Genomic DNA, 19,173 nt, shown 5'->3' with positions numbered 1-19,173 from the left:
TTGTATCTAAGGACCTTATGGCCAAGTCTGCTCACTTGATATTTCGGACTCTTCAAAGAGATTACATCAATTCAAAGCATTAGTTGCAGCCAATAAGCCCGACATGTGTTGTATTATAGCCCCAGAAGGAGATTGATATCATCATCTGGTGATGAACCTGCAGGGGTCAAACCGAGTTTCCTATCTGGTTCTCCAGCTGGCTAGTGTTAAGGGCCGCTAAGAGACGATCTAGCAGCATGTCTCATTTGATACTACAAAACAATCCATATGGCCAAGGGGCCTTGACATTCGAAACAGCATACTTAAGCCCATCAAGAAAAGCTATAACAACCAAAAACCATGCTGAAGTTTACAGTTCATTTCTCAGTGAGCTAGTCCACTTGTCGAGCACTCTTTCGGACCAAGATTCCAAAGGTATGTTTGCAGAAAATATAGTAATAATCAATGGTCTTAGGATCGAAAGTGGGATGAGGATTTCGTTCCTTCTCCTACTTGAGTATCGAGATCTCGCACTGACTATGCTGAGCAGCGAATAGCTAGATTTGATAAGTGATGTGCAGAGCGTAGAGCTTATAGACCCAAACCGAAGTTTGCTTTCGAGTACGACGAGGTCGAAATGGAACAAAACCCATTAACGCGTCGCGTCAAAAACCACCCCACCTTGCCTCAAGTCCCACGCGAACTATGGAACCCACACCGCTGCTACCAATTTTCCTGCGACATCAATTGCGTTGACTAGAAGCTCGAACACGCGCCCACCAGACACTTTTAGACGGCCAATCCCACTGGATAACGAATAAAAGATCTACCACTAGTCCCCAGCATTTCTTTCCTCATCTATATCGTGATTGGACAGTCGTGCTCCCAGCAACCAATTCCATCCCTCAACCCTACACCACCCTACCCAACATCAGTTCCCACCGTCGCGGTACCGAATAATTACTCCCCCCCCCTTTCCACCATGCCACGTAAGAGTGCAGCGAGCAACTCCCGACGGAGCGACGTGTCTATGGCCCAATTCGTCCTCGCTGAGGCTGGCAACATCGGCGGCTCACCTGTTCAAGCAGCAACACCAGCGACAGCACCACCACCATCGATTACAGCTTCCTCCACCACGGCGATAGCTAAGGATTCAGAGATGCAGACGGATCGGCCTGGCGGATCAGTGCCATCTTCGGAGAGGGAGAGGAAGGACAGCGGCTCTAAGGAGGGACGGGACTCTGTGGCGATCGAGGTAATGCGCAGTTGGAACTCGAAGCATGCAAAAGAAGACGCAGGAAGCTGATGGGAGAGCAGGACCTCAATCTACCTAAATCTATCATCACACGCCTGGCAAAGGGTGTACTGCCGCCGAACACACAAATCCAGGCCAATGCGATACTGGCCATGAGCAAAAGCGCTACGGTATTCGTGAATTACCTCGCCAATGCGTACGTTTCCCTGGAGGAAGAGCTGCGAACCTGTTGGCTAATATGGCACCCAGCGCAAACGAAATTACAACAAACTCCGGCAAAAAGACGATCATGCCCAACGATGTTTTCGATGCGCTCAAGGACGTAGAGTTCGAGGAGTTCAGGGATTCGCTACAAGCTGAATTCAAGAGTAATACTTGTCTTAACGCCCCGGCTTTGTGGGACAGACAGCACTGACGCGCCAAACTCTAGAATTCAACGAAATCCAAACCACAAAACGCAATACCTACCGCCGCCGCGTGGCAGCCGCTAAAAAGGGCCTCCCCTACCCGCCCGACGGCGACACCTCGACCCTGTCCGCAGCGGCCACAGACGGCGGCGCGGGCGTAGGCGACACGTCCACCCTCTCTTCGGCGGGACCGCGCTCAGCCAAGAAGCAGAAGCCCAACAACCCGGGCGACGACTCAGCGATGGACATTGACGGCGACGCGACAGGGGAGATCGACGCGGAATCTGAACCGGAACAAGAACAAGACGAGGACGATGAAGATGAAGAAGCGGCGGAAGATGAGGAAGAAGAACAAGAAGAAGACGAGGAAGATGAGCAAGAAGGTGGCGAGACGCAGGATGCGCTTGAGGAGCGGGAGGATGAGGAGGAGAGGGACGAGGCGCTTGATAGTGATGAGGACTAGTGGTCAGAATACCCCTGCGCATTGACTGCTATGAGTATCGTGAGCGCTGACCTGGCTTTCCACAGGTTCTACTACTGGCTGTGGATGCGAGTTGGTATAGAACGGGACGGCATATATGTGCCGTCGTCGAAGAGGAGACCTGAAGGGAACTCATCCTGAGGTCTACATTGCTAAAGCGCAAGGAGTGAAACCGAAGTAGCCAGGAAACCCTTGCGGTCGCTACCCTCCGGGGGAGAGCAACTGGCCGTCGAAGGATGGGACGCGGCGCATTATCTCAACTACAATCTAAGAGCTGTCGCAACTGGGGACTAAAGCGGCTCAGGCCAGCTGATGGAAATGGGAAACGAGCGACCGTCACAGCGCATGTGTAAACATGACTTTGATAGCATTGTTCGGGCGCTGGGCTTATATCTAACATTCGGCCTTTAACACGATCGCGTCATGGTTCAAACACACGTATGGCCCATGATCCTTTTTGTTTCCAGATGATGCTGCATACACTCTCCCCTTATTTCCCTATTTGCCTCAAGCGCGTGCGAGATGAAGCCTACACCGTCCTAACCAACTCCATCTTCGCCCCCCTCTTCCCCGTAGCCTCATCCTTCGCATCACTAATCCTCACCACCACCTTCTGGAACAATTCCACCGTAACCTCTCGGCTGCCACTCGTCTTGAGCGTATAGTTCTCAGCATCGAACGTACTCTCCGGCTCCGGCTCAGCCAGATCCCGCAAACGGATCAGACTCTCGATGCCGAAGCGCGGCACCAGGACCACGAAGCCGTTACTGAAGATCTTCATGACAAAGCCTTCCTCCTCAGCTACACGGCCCTTGAGCGCCTGTCCAACGTAGTAGGCTATACTGGCTCGTCCCGCCAGCTGCGCGTTTCGGTGCCGCACGTTAATGTTCTTACAGACGGCCTCGAGGCGACCGCGCGAGCGCACAGCGGGGTGCATGGGCTCGTAGTCGATGGCCGCTGCGAGCTGGCGGTGGGCAACCAGGTCGGCGTATCGACGGATCGGGGACGTAAAATGAGTGTAGATCTCGGATGCTAGACCGTAATGGCGGAATTCTGGGTAGGCTTGAGTGCCGGCGCAGAAGTACTCGGCACTCATCATGCAACGCGTTGCCATGACACGGATGAGAGTGTTGAAAAAGGGATCATGCGGGTCAACGCACTCGTCCAACGAATCGGCCAGAGCGCGTGACGAGTCGACGCGCAGTTCGAGTCCTCTCTTGACTTTGAGCTGGTTTGATAGCTCGTCAAAGTTCGTCTTGGGAGGTGCGCCGTGACGGCGGAGAATGGCTGTCTGGGGGAACGCTTCGTAGATCTTGCCTGCTACGCTGATGTTGGCAAGCAACATGAACTCTTCAACCAGGGAGTTGGTGTCGAGGAGTTCTTTCGTCTTGACATCAATGGGGTCCGATGTCTCAGACTCCATCTGGACCTTGACTTCGGGTGAGGAGAGACTGAGAGCACCGGCGTCCATACGCTTCTGCTTCAGTTTCTTGGAGAGCATCAGCAGCGTTCTCATTCCTTTGGTGAGGTCATCCTGCTGAGATGCGTCGTCGATACGCAATTGTGCTTGTTCGTAGCTGAAGGCTTCCCGTGACTTGATAACTGACTTGGTGAACCGCACGTTGACAATATCTGCGGCCTCGTTTACTTCCCAAATAACCGAGAACGCGTACCGTTCTACGTATGGCTTGAGTGAGCAAAGGTCGGTTCCCAATAACATCGGCAGCATGTCAATACGCTTGTCTACCAGATAAACAGTCGTGCCGCGTATGCTGGCCTCTGTGTCCATGGCATTGCTCGGCTTAACAAAATGTGACACGTCGGCAATGTGGACACCGACTTCGAAGTTGCCATTTGGCAGGGCCCGGGCATGTAGCGCGTCATCGATATCTTGACAACCAACGGGATCAATACTGCAAATGAGCAGCCCACGGAGATCTTCGCGGTCTTTCCAACCAGGGTCCGCCGTACTGGGAGGAACTTTCCAGTCGTGACCCTCCCTAGGCAAGCAGTCGAGCACAGTCTTCGGGAAAGGTCGATATTGGACATCGTACTCGAGCAACAAGGCCTCCGTCTCAGCGGCCTTGCTTTCCAACTCACCTAGTGATCTGACAAAGTGGCCGATGGGGTATCGCGATTCTCGATCCCAAGAATCGATTGTGACGAGAATACGCTTTCCCAGCAGCTCCCCAACTTGGCGCGTACGTATCCGGATTTTCGGAACCTTCTTGTCCATGGGAATGAGGAAGACGGTCTCCTGCTTCCGCCCCTGCTTTGCAGGTTGGCTGACCGAACTCTGGTCGACATGACCAACGTACTGACGCCAGTTGCGCTTGATAATACCGACCACCTTCGCAGTCGGCTGGGGGTGTCCTTCGGTACTCGTGCTATGCGTCTTCTTGACTTCCTCTTGCAGGGCACGCTTCTCCTTCTCCGTGACCAGATCCTCGCCTTCGTCACCATCGGCATTCTCATTCTTGGTGACAGCCTCTTCCTCGATAATCTTGGTAGACGGCTCCTTCCACCGGTCCTTCGGGAGAACTTCGACAACCACCACGTCTCCATCAACAGCCCTATTGATGTTGTCTCGTCCCAACACGAGAAGGGCCTTGGGGAACGCGGGAACCTTAATAGACCCCTCGAGATAGTTGTACGGGGAGACATTGAAGATACCCTGGTGAAGCATGCCATTTTTGATACCCGTCATCATCTTGGACATGCTGTAGTACTCTGGGTAGAGGAAATCCACAGCTTTCTTATCCCTGGACACTCCTCGCTCCTGACTTTCAGCAATCATGTCCAAAAGACGATCGGCCTCCTCAAGTCCCGAGACATAATTTCGCAGTGTAGACGCAGGAACTTTCTCCGCCTTTGCCTTTTCAAGATTGCTTCTGTCATCCGTGAGCATCACCACCGTAGGGCGCTGCTTGCTCTTCGTTTGAGCCAAGTGCTCGTTGTACCACTGCACGGCTCGGCGCACAGCCCGGTCATTTCGATCATTAATGCTCTCATCCTGCTCGCGGGCAACGTAGGTCTCAAGTCTGAACTCATTGAAAAACACGTAGAAGCGCTTGTCCTCACTCTTGGTCAGGCCAATGAGGCGATTGTATAGCGGCAGAGACCGGTTGCGCAGCTCCTCTAGAACCGTCTGCAAGATGATTACGTCATAGAATGCAGAAGTCTGCTCGAAGAGATCCATGGCGTTGAGCAGAGCATTCGTATCTGGCACCAAGTAATGGCCCTGAGGGAAGGCCTTGGTGCCTGCCGGCTTGTCTGAAAGCACAAATGGGCTCACTGTTGTCATGTCAGTCGTTCTATATCTCACCACAGTCTATCTCTGTTTCGGTAAAAACTCACCCACGCCAGCCGCGTTTGAGGGCGCTGTCGAGCGGCATATTGAACATATTTGGGAAGAACAAGGGATGTCTTGTCGAAGGTAGACCTCGCGCACAATCTTTTGGACCTTTCCGCGTTTGGTGGACCTCACATACACCTTACTTGAGATGTTTGAGGACAACGGGTCAGTCTCGAACGATCTCTTGAGACTCGTCATGTTGGCGACGTTCTCATTTGGGGTTCGTGGTTGTTGTCGAGGATTGCCTCAACTTGATGAAAGAGCTTCAATTTCGAAGATTTTGGGTCCCGTAGTTGGAATGCGCTAGCGCATCCAAACTGTTGGCCTTTGCTTGCCCCGCTGCGGCTCAAGTATTATCGTTATCTGGAAAGCTGCAACCTACCCCGCACCCAGGTCCACGTCAAGCTGAAGTTCTAAACTTGCTTAAAATCCCCAGCTGCTTGGATCGTTAAATGCTCCCGTCTTTAGTTGAGCTTCCACAACATCGGGAAACACCCCAACCATACGTGCGGGAACTTAGTTTATTGGCGTCCAACTCCTAGGAAGGCCTTGCCGAATTGCTGAGCTCAGCATGATCTCCAAATTCATGATCTGTCACGCTGAAGATCTGGCGCCGTTGTGAAAATTGGCTGACCTCCCATCTACCCCAGCCTTGGTAGCGCATCCTCCAGTTTCTAGCGGGCACCCACCTAGAAGAACCAACCTCATGTCATCATGCAACTTCCACAACAGTACGCCGATATGCCAAGTGTTCTCGAAGCTGATTTCCTCACAGCAATAGAACGCGTACGAAACAGACAGGATAGGCCGAGCTGCAGGTGATTCAATTCCGGATCAATATTGTTATCTGAATCATATGATCTACGGCCATTCACCCGGCCATTTATCCATATTGTCCTGGGACTTCTAGGTCTCATTCTCCACGGAGACGCTCCCAAAATAGCACCGCCGCATGCAACGAAGTAAGCTGTAGTGACAACACAAGAGCGCGAAGCGAGAGGCGAGACGTGGCTCGTGAAGCGAGAAAGGCCACCAACGCCAAGCTGTCGTCGCAGCATATTCGTTTTTCTTTGGGATGTACAGAAGAATATTGGATTCCTTCCATGGAATACTACCATGGTATGCTGACGCATGCCACCTACCTACCTTGCGTGAGCCACTGCCGCGTACGCCCCTGTAACAAACGCATCGCCTGAGTCGGTTCTTAGAAGTCTGGACAATAGGAGAGGCTATTATCTCGCCAGGGTTATTTCGAAGTCTGAACCCACAATTCGTCCGGTCTGAGGATTTTCAACGCGAGACAGTTTACCCCTTGTTCAAGCCTTGTCGAGGGCACGGACGAGGAAACCAAATGCAGCTTCGCATTGACATGTCTAGGCTTTTTGAAGTGCGCCGGCCAACGCAAATACGCAGCGAATCCGGCATACTAATGGTCCTTGGCAGCGAGCGATAGCCACTACAGCGAAGCCAACTTGAGTTTAGTGATCAGTAGCGGGTGTTCTTGGAAGCCTTGTGCTGTAAAACAAACTTGATCTCTTAGCATACACTAGAAGTCAGACCGAACATCGCCGACCAGCCTTTGTCCGAAAAAGTGTCTGCCTAGACGTTACCCAGAGAACTGGGGTTCGGCAATCTTGGAGTTCGAGTCACTTGATTTAAACATGAAACCTGAAGATTAGCGACACTCATCAGAACCTGCTGTGTCGCAAGCCTCTGGGGCGGCTTCCTGATGCCGTGTTACCCATAAATAAACCCGAAGGCTTGGTGGGATGTTTCACCCCTTTCTTCCTCACCAGACAAGTCAACGATGGAGGGAGTTGGTTGTGCACAGTCACTAGTTAGTTGGTTGGTTGGTGTAGGCTTTATGTTCCCGCAAATACAATAGAAGTCCGAATTGGAATAATCTTGGCTGTGGTGGCGGTGGTGATCACACAATATTCCTTGACCATGGTTCATGCAAGCAACAGTGGTACAATACCAAGATTGCGAAGTTCCTCTGTCTGACTGGCTGGCTAGCTGGGTCAAGATGCGAAACAGGGCGATGCGATGACTTACATCGGAACGAAGCGAAAGAAACGTATTGAAAAAGGAAATCGGGGGAGGTGGTCAGTGTAACGACCTGCAGAGCGGGTAACAAGGGGTCCTCCCGCCATGTTGTGCTATGCACAGAAGAGACGACCAACCGGCGGGCAGATGGGCATCGGGAAGACGATCGTGGAGTGCATTCTTCGACAAGTCAGTGGCTACAGAAGGGGGAACCAGCAACAGGCAGTGCCGTAGTGGTGTGTATCTCAAGCCTACTTTCACGCAGGCTGCCGTTGACCAGGCTCAGTGACTCCTCATCGTGGATGTCCGCCAACGCCACGACCACAACGACGAGTGGCTCGGTTCTTTCGGAAAGGCGCCAGAGGGCTGGTGAATCCCCGTTCAAACCACAGGCGCGCAGATTAAGGCCGAGGCCGTTCTGAAGAACGCGCGACTTTGTTTTCTAGGCCAGGCGATGTGATGTTGGAGGCGATACAGGACATGGTTCCGTGAGAATTTATTGATAAGAAGTCCAACATCGAACTACTCGTAGGCCATGTGCCCTTGGGCCTTAGTGTTTTGAGTGGGTCGTGCGGGTGGGTTTATATCAGTGGATGATTTGCAGATGGGGTTGGTCGTCTGTGTCCTGTCAGGTGGCATCAGCCAATAATGACGGGCATGCATCCGCCAAGGGTATTCTCTCAGCTCTGGGGTGGAGTGAATTGCTTCACACCATCTTCTTGTAGGTCCAGATGCATTCCCCGGATGTTGTGGGTCGTTAAACGGCATTGTTGATTCATATATCAGAGATCGGCTGACTCACATGGGAGACCTCTTAACAGCATCGTCTACCTTTGCCTCTCGATCTAGAGCGTCGTCAGTCGCGTTGGCTCGTAATTCGGTATGGGCGAAATAGGCAGACTGTATGAGAAGAGGAGTAGGAGGGGTAGCCAGACTCGGAAGCTGGGGTGCGGCGTGCCGGGTTTCCGTCGAGTGGGCATCTGGCGCAGAAGTTGGTCCCATCCAAGTACTTGACCACATAGTACAGAGACTGCGGGCTTTGTGCAAGGCAGCAAGCAAAGATGAAACAACTTGTCCTTCAATGATGCCACGTATTTTCTGCGTCGATTATCGCGGCAACTACTATGAGGAACTACCACAGTGGTGGAACCGCTAGTTCTTGCCACTGTGTGTGGAAACTCTGTTGTCCGAGTAGTCATCTTCTGCGCCAACTTGTTATCCACCGAAAGTGACAGATACAGCTTCACAGCAAGACTCTCGTATATACCCACCCTCGCCGCGATTCAGGCCGAGATTCAGCTGTGGCGCATTTATAGATATGTTCGGAGCCAGGGATTGACGTCTACAGGCCAATCATCTCGTGTTTCGACGTGCCTTTTGTCCATGACTGCAGTCAGCGTTCTTCATCAATACTGGGGTATGATTGGCAGTACCGCTGGATGACGGTCAAGGGCGCAAGCTCGCCGCCATTTGTTACTCGCCATCCAGGATCGTGAAACATACACACGGCCAGGTTCGAGATGGGTATCCATCACGAGAAGCAAAGGTGTCGCGACGTAGGATTGTGATCTAATGCCCTTCCGATCATCAGTTATTGCCCTCGGTTACTGTGGAGTATCGGCAATCGTATACGCATATGCGACTCACCATGGTTAGATCCGTGGAACAAGCTTGTTTTGCCCCACGCGTGTTGGATAGGAAAAGTCAACAGGCGCGTATACGTAAAAAATCTGAAATATCAGACCCATGACTGATGGTAGGGAAGCAAGGACGGAGCGGATTGTCACTTCTGCATCTCGACGGATGCGTGGAACTAAAGCTTGGCTGCAGTATCGTGCATAGGATTGGACCAGATTTTGTCTCACCTAACCGCTTTAGTAAGTATTACATGAAAGTGGCACTATCTCACCGGATCTGTATTTTGGGCATAACGGTGTCAATAATATTGCTTCTTGCGACGAAGCTGCAAGGCTTAAACCGAGTGTGTAAGGTACTCACTATCGGCTGAGGCAATTATACATTGATCATACTGGCAGTGTTCCTACGCTCCGGGTGTCCCAGACCAGTGCGGATTCTACTTTCCATGGAAAGCTTCGCATGGCGTTCCGCAAGTTGTTGTCTGATGCGCATGAGTTGAGTCGACTTGAGGGCGGCTGTGAGCTTCCTAGTTTTGCAACACGTTGACCCGCCGTCCTTGACAAATACAAGTGATGGCTCTTCATTGGTTTCATGAACGCATGGCATTCAACTCGGTACTATGTGACCTTCATCTCACTCGGGAGAGGGTTTAGACTCGGATCGACCGGTAGATTGGCATTGGCGGTTTGAGTCCGGCGCCGAAGGAAGATTGGCCGGCCAAACTGCAATTGGACTTTTGTCCACTGTTTCGATAATGCAACCGGTGAGCAGGCGCTTGAGTTGATGATTGGCTTTGCACTTGCGCCGGGGGCCAATCGTATCCCTTGGACGATGCTAGACATGAACCTGGAGTCTGATAGATGATAAGTCCGAGGCGAACAGGATAATGTTAGTAGGCCCTAATAAGCCGCAGTCATAGAGGAGTCGGTCATGCGCATCCATGATATCCACAATGAATGCTCGTCCAGTGCGAAGGATACGGCGGAAAATGCCAAGACACTTTATCGAACCTGACGTCTGACACTTGGAGCCGGCATAGGGTCGCAGAAGGAATCGAAAAGTGATGATGAATGCTGAAGTTTCATTCTAAGTTGGACGGGCTTGAGGCATACTTGCCATGGACGTTTGCAATATTTCTCTCTACGGACTCTGGCGACATCTTTGCCAGCCCGATCGTCTGTCTGGGTTGGAGAATGTTTATATCGGACGTAATTTTCGATCTCTTGTTGATTGGTCCTAAGAGGTTCGTTTGCAGTTGGACATACTTGTTGTTGAACAAACAGCCCCGCACTCTGGCGATAGCCTTGCAAGGGGATCTGTACAAGTATAAGTTTCATTACTGTGCATGTGCTAGAGTATCGAAACAATTTGGTTGTGGGGAAATCCAATTAGCCGGTCTTAGGTATCTATCTGGTAACCGTTCATTGTATGCGAAATCGTGTGCGCTTCGCAGAAGTTGGCCTTGGTAAAGTCTTCTGTGATGAACTGAGCGCCTCGGAGTAGCCAGTGGATGATGTACCGATGGTGGCGCATAGACGTTGCATTTGAGAATAAGTGCGCAGACCCGGCCGGATCGACGGTCTATTCATCAATGTCAGCTGTAATGCAATAATTGATTCCTACATGTCGCCTTGTACAGACTAGCTGACCGTATTCGAAGTCATATCATTATGAATTCTTGCCGCGGTGATAAAACACGTAGCCTGGTCGTTCGGATTAATGACCGAGATACCTAGAGGATCCTTTGACAGTGTTACTGGATACTATCAATAGATCGATGCTCGAATCTCGAATACGATCTTCAGATGCTACCGCCACATTATATCGTCTCCACCGATGTCGTTCAATTGTCTCTCTTTCATCATCGGGACGAGACTGGCCGAGGGAAGTCTTCGCATTGTGATACCTTCTTTGTTCATCTGGGTCATGTAGACTCTCGTAAAAACGTGCACCTGGCATGAAGGTAGGGAGAACGAAGTTTTTTTTGGGAAGCTATCCGGCTCCAAGAACATCTCGGAGAGAGGGTCCTTCCGTGGGGAACTCTCAGGCGCAGGCCTGTAAGAAGGCAGCGGCGGCTGGCGAGCTGGGTCAATGATCGCTGGCCTTCCCGCGCTCCACTTTCCACTTTCGCCCAAAGCAGAGGCCGAATGAACTTGAGGTCAGATTTCAAAACAGGCGTCCAGTCAGTTACCTTGCTGCGGCGACCTGTCGCAAACGCCAGGGCATCTTCTCCGTCGCTTTCGGCAAACTCCTGCCTATTATCATCTAGGTTAGATTATTACCATCACCATCTCACCAGGAAAATATGCTCGTCACATAACTTAGGAGACCAATCGACTCTACGCGACGAGAAGGGGTCATGATCACCTTCCAGCTTTCAGCGTCCTCGCGGCTCAACATCACGAGTGATGTGGATGGATGCGACGCCCTCAATACTACTCTATTAGGCATGACGCCGCATCAGCTAATGAAGCTTTACAGGGTGCATTGCTATGTATATTTGCAAGCACGGTACTCACATGGGAGCTACGTTAGGACTTGCGCAATTATGCACCCGAGGTATCGGTACGGCCGCAGTACCTGTAAAGATACTCCTCAAGTCTTACCGCCGACAATCGCGTCTTGTTCTAATAGATTCGCCTAAACCAGCGGGGTCTTTCCCATTTTACACCTCCTACAGCATTTCAAATGTTAGTGCCGTTACAACCCGACTACCTATATAACCATCAGCTAGTATTTAAAGAAGGATATCTACATATAAATAAGTATATGACGGTACTTAATAATGTATTTCTATGACCTCGCGAATTATAATACTCTAGTTCGTATTAGCCCAGATATTAAGTAGGTGAAATAATCGTAAGATCTTCAAAATTGTCTACCTCTAAAAAGTAGTAATATACTCTTTATATTTAATTAAATAATATTAAATACGCCGTAGGTGTTAACCCTCGGTACCTCTACAAGTACTCCCTTAAGGGGCTATAGATGATATAGCGGGCCCTTAAGCCGCGTCGGGCGGTTATACAGGTAAACTTGTAGCCAAATGACTACTAAACCTCCTGTCCCTCCCTAAGTCTGTGCTACAACCCCTGCCTGAACTACCGATAAGTGTGGTAATGTGGCACTTAAATTCGTCCTCAGGGGTGGGATGCTGCTGGTGTGCAGAAGATGCTCGACTATTTTTTTGTCGCGACAAGTCGTAGTATCTGCTAATTGGGGTTCTCGTCGAGCGTATACATCTCAACCATACGCTCAAGTGGATAGACCGTAACGTGGTCAGACGCTCGCAAGAATCGCGGCGAGAGGGCGTGCTGCGCGCCTTCTATCGTGAGGGGACGGGTTCGCCGACGAGCGTTATCGGAAAGGCGAGGTCCGATAAGGGGTCGGATTAACGATTCGAATTCTGGACCGGCTGTCGAGTTATATTCCGCCGACGTAGTGCTTGACGGTCGACTGGCTAGGATGCTCGTAATCCTAAACTGCACCAATCTCCCTATTATCGCTAGGTAGGCGAAGTCAACAAGGTGGGCAGCGCGCCGTAAGGGTTGACTAAACCCCCTTGTGTGTCAGCTGCGGGATTCGAACCCGCGACTCGTCACCGACCCAAGTGGGCGAGGCTCAAATCGGGACTTATCTACCAGCGAAGTGACCAACTACACCAGCCGACCAAGCCCAGATACAACGAGGGCTAGGATATGGACGGGGATAAAGCAGGGGGTAGTTGCGGACGGATTGAGAACAAGACTATATTTAATTAACTTCGTACAACATTGTATCTGTTTAGAGTACTTAGAGGTTTAAGTATTTAATAATGTCACTAGCTAGATTTATACGAGGAATATAGAGGTAAAATATACTCCTAGTGGTAGTATTAAGACGTAATATAGGGTTTCTGTATTTTAAAGAGAGAGACATATTCTCGTTATCAGAAGTCCGGTTCTAGCTTAAATCAAGGCTTTTCTAGAAAGAAATAGCCGTTACTACAAGATTATATAGCCTGGCTTTATGTTCTTTATAGTAGAGATCTCTTAATATAAGAGTAAAATATATAGTTGTATAGGAGCTTAGTTATAATAAAAAATCAACACTAGTGAATTAAGCTTACTAAAGTAAACTTAAGCTAATAAAAGAGGTATTATAAATAAACACTTGCTATGTAGCTAGGGTCTTAAAGACTAACGTACTAAGTATTACAGTCTCTAAATACAAGCTTAGAGAAGCTGAAATAATGATTATAATTACTCAATAAGCTATAATAAATGATTTTTTTTACAAGTATTGGTATAAATTATAAATAGACTATAGTAGCTACTTAACGATAACATTAATTCCTGCAGTTTAAGTTCATAGATGCCTTTCTATGGAGATTTGTATGCGTAGTTACTTGCCGAGAAAATGTGGAGTAAACAGGGGTAATGTACTGCACTAACTTTCAAAATGCTGGAGGAGGTGTAGGCAACGAGGCGTTAGCCCAGTCATATTCGTCGCCCCATGCTTTTACAAGCAGGCATCTCATCGACTATTACATGGCGAATCTGCTAAATGAAGCCCGCTTTCCGCTTTCCGTATTCTTCCTGGATGGTATCTGGATTTTTTCACAGCCTCGTGAAGCCAAACCAACAACCTTCCATCAACGCTAGACCGACGATAGTTTCGTCGCTTGTCATATTTCTTTTCGACATTGGATCACAACAAACCTTGCGTCCGATGCAACCTCGAGGTCCCTGCTTGTTGCAAGTTCTCGAAAAAAAAAAATTGTGAACAACGCTTGCCACAAGAGCCATTTCAAAGTCTTGTTCTCAATCCGTCCGCAACTACCCCCTGCTTTATCCCCGTCCATATCCTAGCCCTCGTTGTATCTGGGCTTGCTCCCCCGGTCCAACAAGCCCTTGGCTAAACAGGCGTCTCCTACCTCTGGGCGTCGTGATTTACCTATTGTCGCATCGCGCCGTGTTTCTAGTCGGGGGTCTGCGCGCTTTCCGATTGTCCCTCTCGAATAGTAGGTGCCGTATTTAGGTCATATTGTCATCACTTTCCAAGTTGCTTGTGATCCCTGCTGCGGGGCTCAAAGCCAGATAAACATCTCAGCTTCGGCTGCACTCACAAACAACTACCTACCGTCTTGAGCAGTTCTGACGGCAGCTGCAGCTAGCTGGCTCAAATTAAACGCGCCGCATTCCTGCGCAGGACTCTTGGTCATTACATGCGAGAGCGAAAGCTGCATGAACATTTGCGCCAACGGAAAGAAGAAGAAGATTGCCACATACCTGCTGGCCTTATTAACTGACTAGCATATCCGTCCATCCAGCGCCATCCCCAAAGGGAACGATCCCAAGACGTTGGCAACCCACAGGCCGGCAGACAGCACGCACGCAAGCAACCACCCATCAAGAGTGCATTTGAAGCACATCAAATACCTCAGAGCCAGACAGGACTTATTGGAGCAGAGAGCCAGCCCGGCACCGTCGCCTTTCTCCACCACCATCTTTTGGGCTACCCGTTGATCCACACCCACACCCTTTGACCCTCTGCATATCTCTTGCCGTCGCGCAGCCATCCATATCCACCCCCCATCCCATCATATCGAAAGCTTCTATACACCCATCGCCAACTCTCCGTTTGTCAGCTGCAGCTCGTCCCACGGTTTTCCCAACGACACTTCGGGATCTGAGCTTACAGCTTGTCTCTTGCGCCGGCACGGTGCTTTCAGTTCCAGGGTAGCTTGCGATGCCTTCAATATCTTGTTTACCATTTTAAAAGAGTCCTTCGCTACCTCCTGCCTCGCGTCATATTATAGGTCGTTGGTGTCCGCGCAAAAGGAACTCCCCCGCCCAGCCCAGCCTAATCATTCCTGCCAATCCTTCCCCGCCTGCCGCTGCCTCGCGTCGTCTTAGAAGAGCCCTGCATCGTTCATTATCAAGAAGTATTGATCTGGATTATTAACTCTGGAGGAGGGGTCATTTGCAAGCACCCCAGCTAGTTCATCAGCCAGCAGCAGGTCAAAGTCTCCATACTTGACAGGGTCGCAGAGGGCTCCGTCAATAGGTTTTTAACCTTTTCCCACTTTACAATACTATTCGACACCATCTCTCCGACCCCGAGCAAAGCCTTGGGTCTGCGCGCGCCAACCAAATGCATGAATGAATCCTGCATCACGCTCGAGCAACCGGTCAACCCTCGCCTCTTTTGCAGCGCGTCATTCATCTGTTTTATCTAGTCCAACTATATCAAGACACGTCGTTCTGCAGGCACTACAACTTTGTTCCACGCTTCGCCTTTCCCGCCGCTCCCACAGGCAGCCAAGGCACAGGCCGTGGTCGTCGCGCTGCTCGCCTGATTCCGAATGTATTCCACCGAGCCCAACGGCGCTGAGGGGGCGACCATCAATCCGGCGACAATCAACCCTGCTGCTCTCAATTCTGGTCAGTTGCGCCCGTTCGAGTATCCCTTCTACCCAAAAAAAATCCGCATCCCTTCCCGCGTGCTGTGGCGTGCTGTGCTGTTCTCCCGAGGTCCAAGTGGTCCTCGGTTGATGCACCGCGTTGCGCAAAAGCGCAACACTGGTCTGCCTGGCTGGCTGGCTGCGACGCAACTATCATGATGATCGTCGTCGTCATCACCACCGCATCATAACCGACGCGGAGTCCGGGTGATATCGGTCACGGCAGTGACGACAAGTCTTTCAACGCAATGCAGCTTCTCGTGCCTGTCGCGATGACGGTAACACGTGCTTTTCATCGTTATCTTTCTTTTTTTTTTGTGGCTAGGCGTTTGGTGCTAATGTACGATTCGTGACGCACAGAATTAGTAAACCCGAACGCCCGAGGACTTAAGCGGAGTCGCTCGCCCGAGTCGTATCAAGACGCGCAGCCGTCAGGAACGCCCGGAGACGATGGTAAGGCTCAGCTTTGCTCTGTGTAGCTGTGTGTCGCCGTGTCGCCGTGTTGCCATGTCTGCGCGCCTGGCTGCGGCACGATAGCACATGTGCTGCTCACGGTGGAAGTTCATGTTACATGTCGCCAGCTTGCCGTGCAACCAGGGTGGCGCCAGGCACAGCATAGCACAGCACTACACTGCGCAGGCGCGCGCAAAAAAGGAAGAACCCGTGCTAATCAAGCCGCGATCGCGTTACAGGTTCCGACAAACCGAGAAAGCGTGGACGACCGATGAAGCCTCGATCGTCTGGAGGACTACCCGATCCGCCGAATCAGACGCCGCACATGATGCCCCCGATGCAGCAGCAGCAGCAACAACAGCAGCAACACATGCCGCCGCAACAAACAATGACGCCCCAAACACCCCAATCGCGGAATGCGCCCTTGCCCGGACAGGCTGGGAATTACACGCCAGCCCAGCCACAGATATCCCCACCTCCGAAAACCACACCAACCAAGACGACGCTGAAGGCCTTGCCCACGGTGCGTGATCACACAACGGACCAGCTGGGGCCTGGCGGAGACGAATACATTCCGCGAGAGACAGACGAAGCCGGCGAAAAGAAGGTGATGCCAAACGGTCAACTACTTGGTAGCCGCGAATATAGGTGTCGAACTTTCTTGGTTCCCAACCGCGGAGACAAGTTGTTCATGTTGGCAACAGAATGCGCTAGGGTATTGGGATACCGGGACTCGTATCTGCTCTTCAATAAGAACAGGTCGCTGTTCAAGATCATCGCAAACCAGATTGAAAAAGATGATTTGGTGCAACAGGAAATTCTGCCATTCAGCTACCGATCCCGACAAATAGCAATTGTCACGGCTCGGTCCATGTTTCGACAATTTGGAAGCAGGGTCATCGTAAACGGTCGCAGAGTGCGCGACGACTACTGGGAGGGCAAAGCTCGTAAGCAGGGCTTCACCGAAGCAGATTTGGCCGGCGAGAAGAGACCAGGTGGTGCGAACAAGGTCCGAGAAGCAGCTGCCGAAGCTGCGAACAACCCGCCCGCCATGGTAGGCGGTCCTCATGGCGAGATTGTGTACGCCAATCCTCCAGGCCACTTTGGTGGTGCTCCACAGCCCCAACTCGTTCAACCAGGTATGATAGGAGTGCCACCAGGAAGTTCGACAAGAATGCCCATGATAACAGCAGGACCAGATATGAATGACACAAGGACGCGAGACTACAGCAACTATATCAAAGGAGGCCCCCGCCAGGAGATTGCAGGCTCCGCCTATCAGGATAGGACTCAGCCAAGTCCTTTGGCGGAAATCCATGCGCAGGCACACTACACCGCCGAGTTCAACCGTTCCGTCAACCAGGGACGCGAGATGCGAACCGACTACATACAGAATCTCTGGCGAAGACCGCACGAGCAGCCAAGCTCGGCGGCGCCTGCTACGACCACGGATGCGTCAGTGCCGCAGACGACACAGGCAGGTCAGTCACCTCACGTGTCGAACGCGACCATGCAACAGCCGACATCCGGCATGGTCCCAAACCAGAGTCCGCAGATGATGATGACCGCTCCGCCGTACTCTCAGTCCATGCATGCGCAGCAGCCCATCAGTCAGGCGCCACTGAGAGGCATGCCTCAGGCTTCTAATCAGAAGCAGTCGAGGCAGCCGAGTCTGCAATCTAGCGTCCCCAGCAATCTTCCCCAGGGCCAACCCCAATACAACTACGGCGCACAGAATCCGATGTGGGCCCAACACCCTCAAACTCCGCAGACTCCTCAACAGTACTCTGGTTATACTACTCAAGCGCAACAGTCTCCTCATCCCCAGCAATCGCCCGCTCCCCAACTGCGTCATCCCTCGGGAACCCCTCAAATGCAACCCGCCACTATGCAGTATCCCGGCATGCCAGCGATGCAGCAGGGCTATCCCAACTCAGGTCAGGGAATGTATCCGCCAGATCAGACCCCAAGGCAGTTCATGCCCCAGAATCCGAGTGGGGCCCCGGCAGTCACTCAAGGCTGGTCCAACCCGCAAACATCGACGACCGGTAACTGGTGGGCCAATCAGCCTCAATGAGCGCGCGTCTCATCCCGAAGTGTTCTAGCACATGAATTTTACTACCATCGTCCCGGCATCACTGATGACAAAGCTAGCTATGCTGTCGTGAATAGTGGCTCGGCATCTCGACCCTCTTCCGTATGGCCAAGAACTTGAACTTGGGCAACCGTACCGAATCTCGGCCGTTCGAGCAGCCTCCTGCCGTTATGATGATAGCCTTTGGTCAGGGCCGACGACAACACTAGGAGTCGACAAGATCATGATCAATTATGTTGTTTCTACACTCGTTCCCGCACACGTTGGCCTTGGTGTGTGCTGTTCAACCTGGTGCCTTTTGGACTACATCAGGATACAGCTGAACCGCCTGCTTTATTTTTGACTGTTGGACCATGGTACATCCCTTCAGCATTTGCATATACATCTTGATACCATTACGGCCTGCGTTGCTTCTGGCTGTTTCTTTCTCAAATTACGTTTATCCGCATTCGTTTTCTAGCATACACGATTACCCCTTTCGCGATGGTCTGTTAATTCTTTCTGCACTCACACAAACTAGAAGGAGCGGACTTCGACGCGCCTCCAGGCTTTTTCCACGCCTGATAACTTCGCGCTGGATGGGATCTTTCGAACCAACCCTGCAGCCATCACACTGGCTGTGAAGCTTCTCCTTCTCGACACCTCGCCTTCTATCCGCCTCCACTCCATGCGGCAGGAGTAGACGGCTGCCGGGAAACCGAGAGTTATGGCTACAAGGGTGTGGTGAGATAATTTGGACTTCCGCACATGTTTAATCTGTCGGCTAGTGAGTCGGACTGCACATATAGCCCGTCTTGTTTTACTTTTGGGGCAGAACAACACTGGCCTTGGTGCATTAACGGTTTGGGGGACGGTGTCTTATCGACCTCCTTTTGGTGTCAAACCGCCTCCTACTTTGCCTCTCCTGTGGGAACATTCAACGCGCACTGTGGCAGCATTGGAGGAGTTTGTTCTTAGTGTTACATCTTATTCTTGCTTTTGACTAGGAGCACTCTGTCTTTTTCTTTAACGTATGTGGA

At 51.3% G+C, this 19,173-nt stretch overlaps 3 protein-coding genes and 1 non-coding gene across 4 annotated transcripts; 2 read left to right on the top strand and 2 right to left on the bottom strand.

The window, feature by feature from the left end:
* Positions 1-961: 961 nt before the first annotated feature.
* Positions 962-2,104, top strand: BCR38DRAFT_486357 (histone-fold-containing protein; the record flags this gene model as incomplete). The annotated part of the gene is made up of 4 exons (XM_040864019.1): positions 962-1,234; positions 1,297-1,430; positions 1,484-1,602; positions 1,665-2,104. The coding sequence occupies 4 exons, from the start codon at positions 962-964 to the stop codon at positions 2,102-2,104; spliced, it is 966 nt and encodes a 321-aa protein (XP_040713916.1).
* A 547-nt stretch (positions 2,105-2,651) lies between these two features.
* Positions 2,652-5,675, bottom strand: BCR38DRAFT_486356 (RNB domain-containing protein; the record flags this gene model as incomplete). Its single annotated transcript, XM_040864018.1, has 2 exons — positions 2,652-5,416; positions 5,480-5,675. The coding sequence occupies 2 exons, from the start codon at positions 5,673-5,675 to the stop codon at positions 2,652-2,654; spliced, it is 2,961 nt and encodes a 986-aa protein (XP_040713915.1).
* A 7,053-nt stretch (positions 5,676-12,728) lies between these two features.
* Positions 12,729-12,831, bottom strand: BCR38DRAFT_t209. The gene has a single exon. It is a non-coding gene; the product is annotated as a tRNA-Thr (tRNA).
* A 2,381-nt stretch (positions 12,832-15,212) lies between these two features.
* BCR38DRAFT_232387 (chromatin remodelling complex Rsc7/Swp82 subunit-domain-containing protein) lies at positions 15,213-18,322 on the top strand. Its single transcript, XM_040854326.1, has 4 exons — positions 15,213-15,586; positions 15,967-16,059; positions 16,299-17,198; positions 17,259-18,322. Exons 1-4 carry the CDS (start codon positions 15,508-15,510, stop codon positions 18,134-18,136), a joined length of 1,950 nt encoding a protein of 649 aa, XP_040713914.1. The 5' UTR covers positions 15,213-15,507; the 3' UTR covers positions 18,137-18,322.
* Positions 18,323-19,173: the final 851 nt, after the last annotated feature.

This window comes from Pseudomassariella vexata (genome assembly GCF_002105095.1).
Source record: "Pseudomassariella vexata strain CBS 129021 chromosome Unknown BCR38scaffold_9, whole genome shotgun sequence".
Taxonomy (NCBI): Eukaryota; Fungi; Ascomycota; class Sordariomycetes; order Amphisphaeriales; family Pseudomassariaceae; genus Pseudomassariella; species Pseudomassariella vexata.
This window is presented reverse-complemented; position numbering and strand designations above follow the sequence as displayed.

Coding starts and splice junctions, on each gene's coding strand:
- BCR38DRAFT_232387 (XM_040854326.1), top strand. CDS start 15,508: ATGTATTCCACCGAGCCCAACGGCGCTGAGGGGGCGACCATCAATCCG. Junction 15,587..15,966: donor CCCTGCTGCTCTCAATTCTG/GTCAGTTGCGCC, acceptor CGTGACGCACAG/AATTAGTAAACCCGAACGCC. Junction 16,060..16,298: donor AGGAACGCCCGGAGACGATG/GTAAGGCTCAGC, acceptor ATCGCGTTACAG/GTTCCGACAAACCGAGAAAG.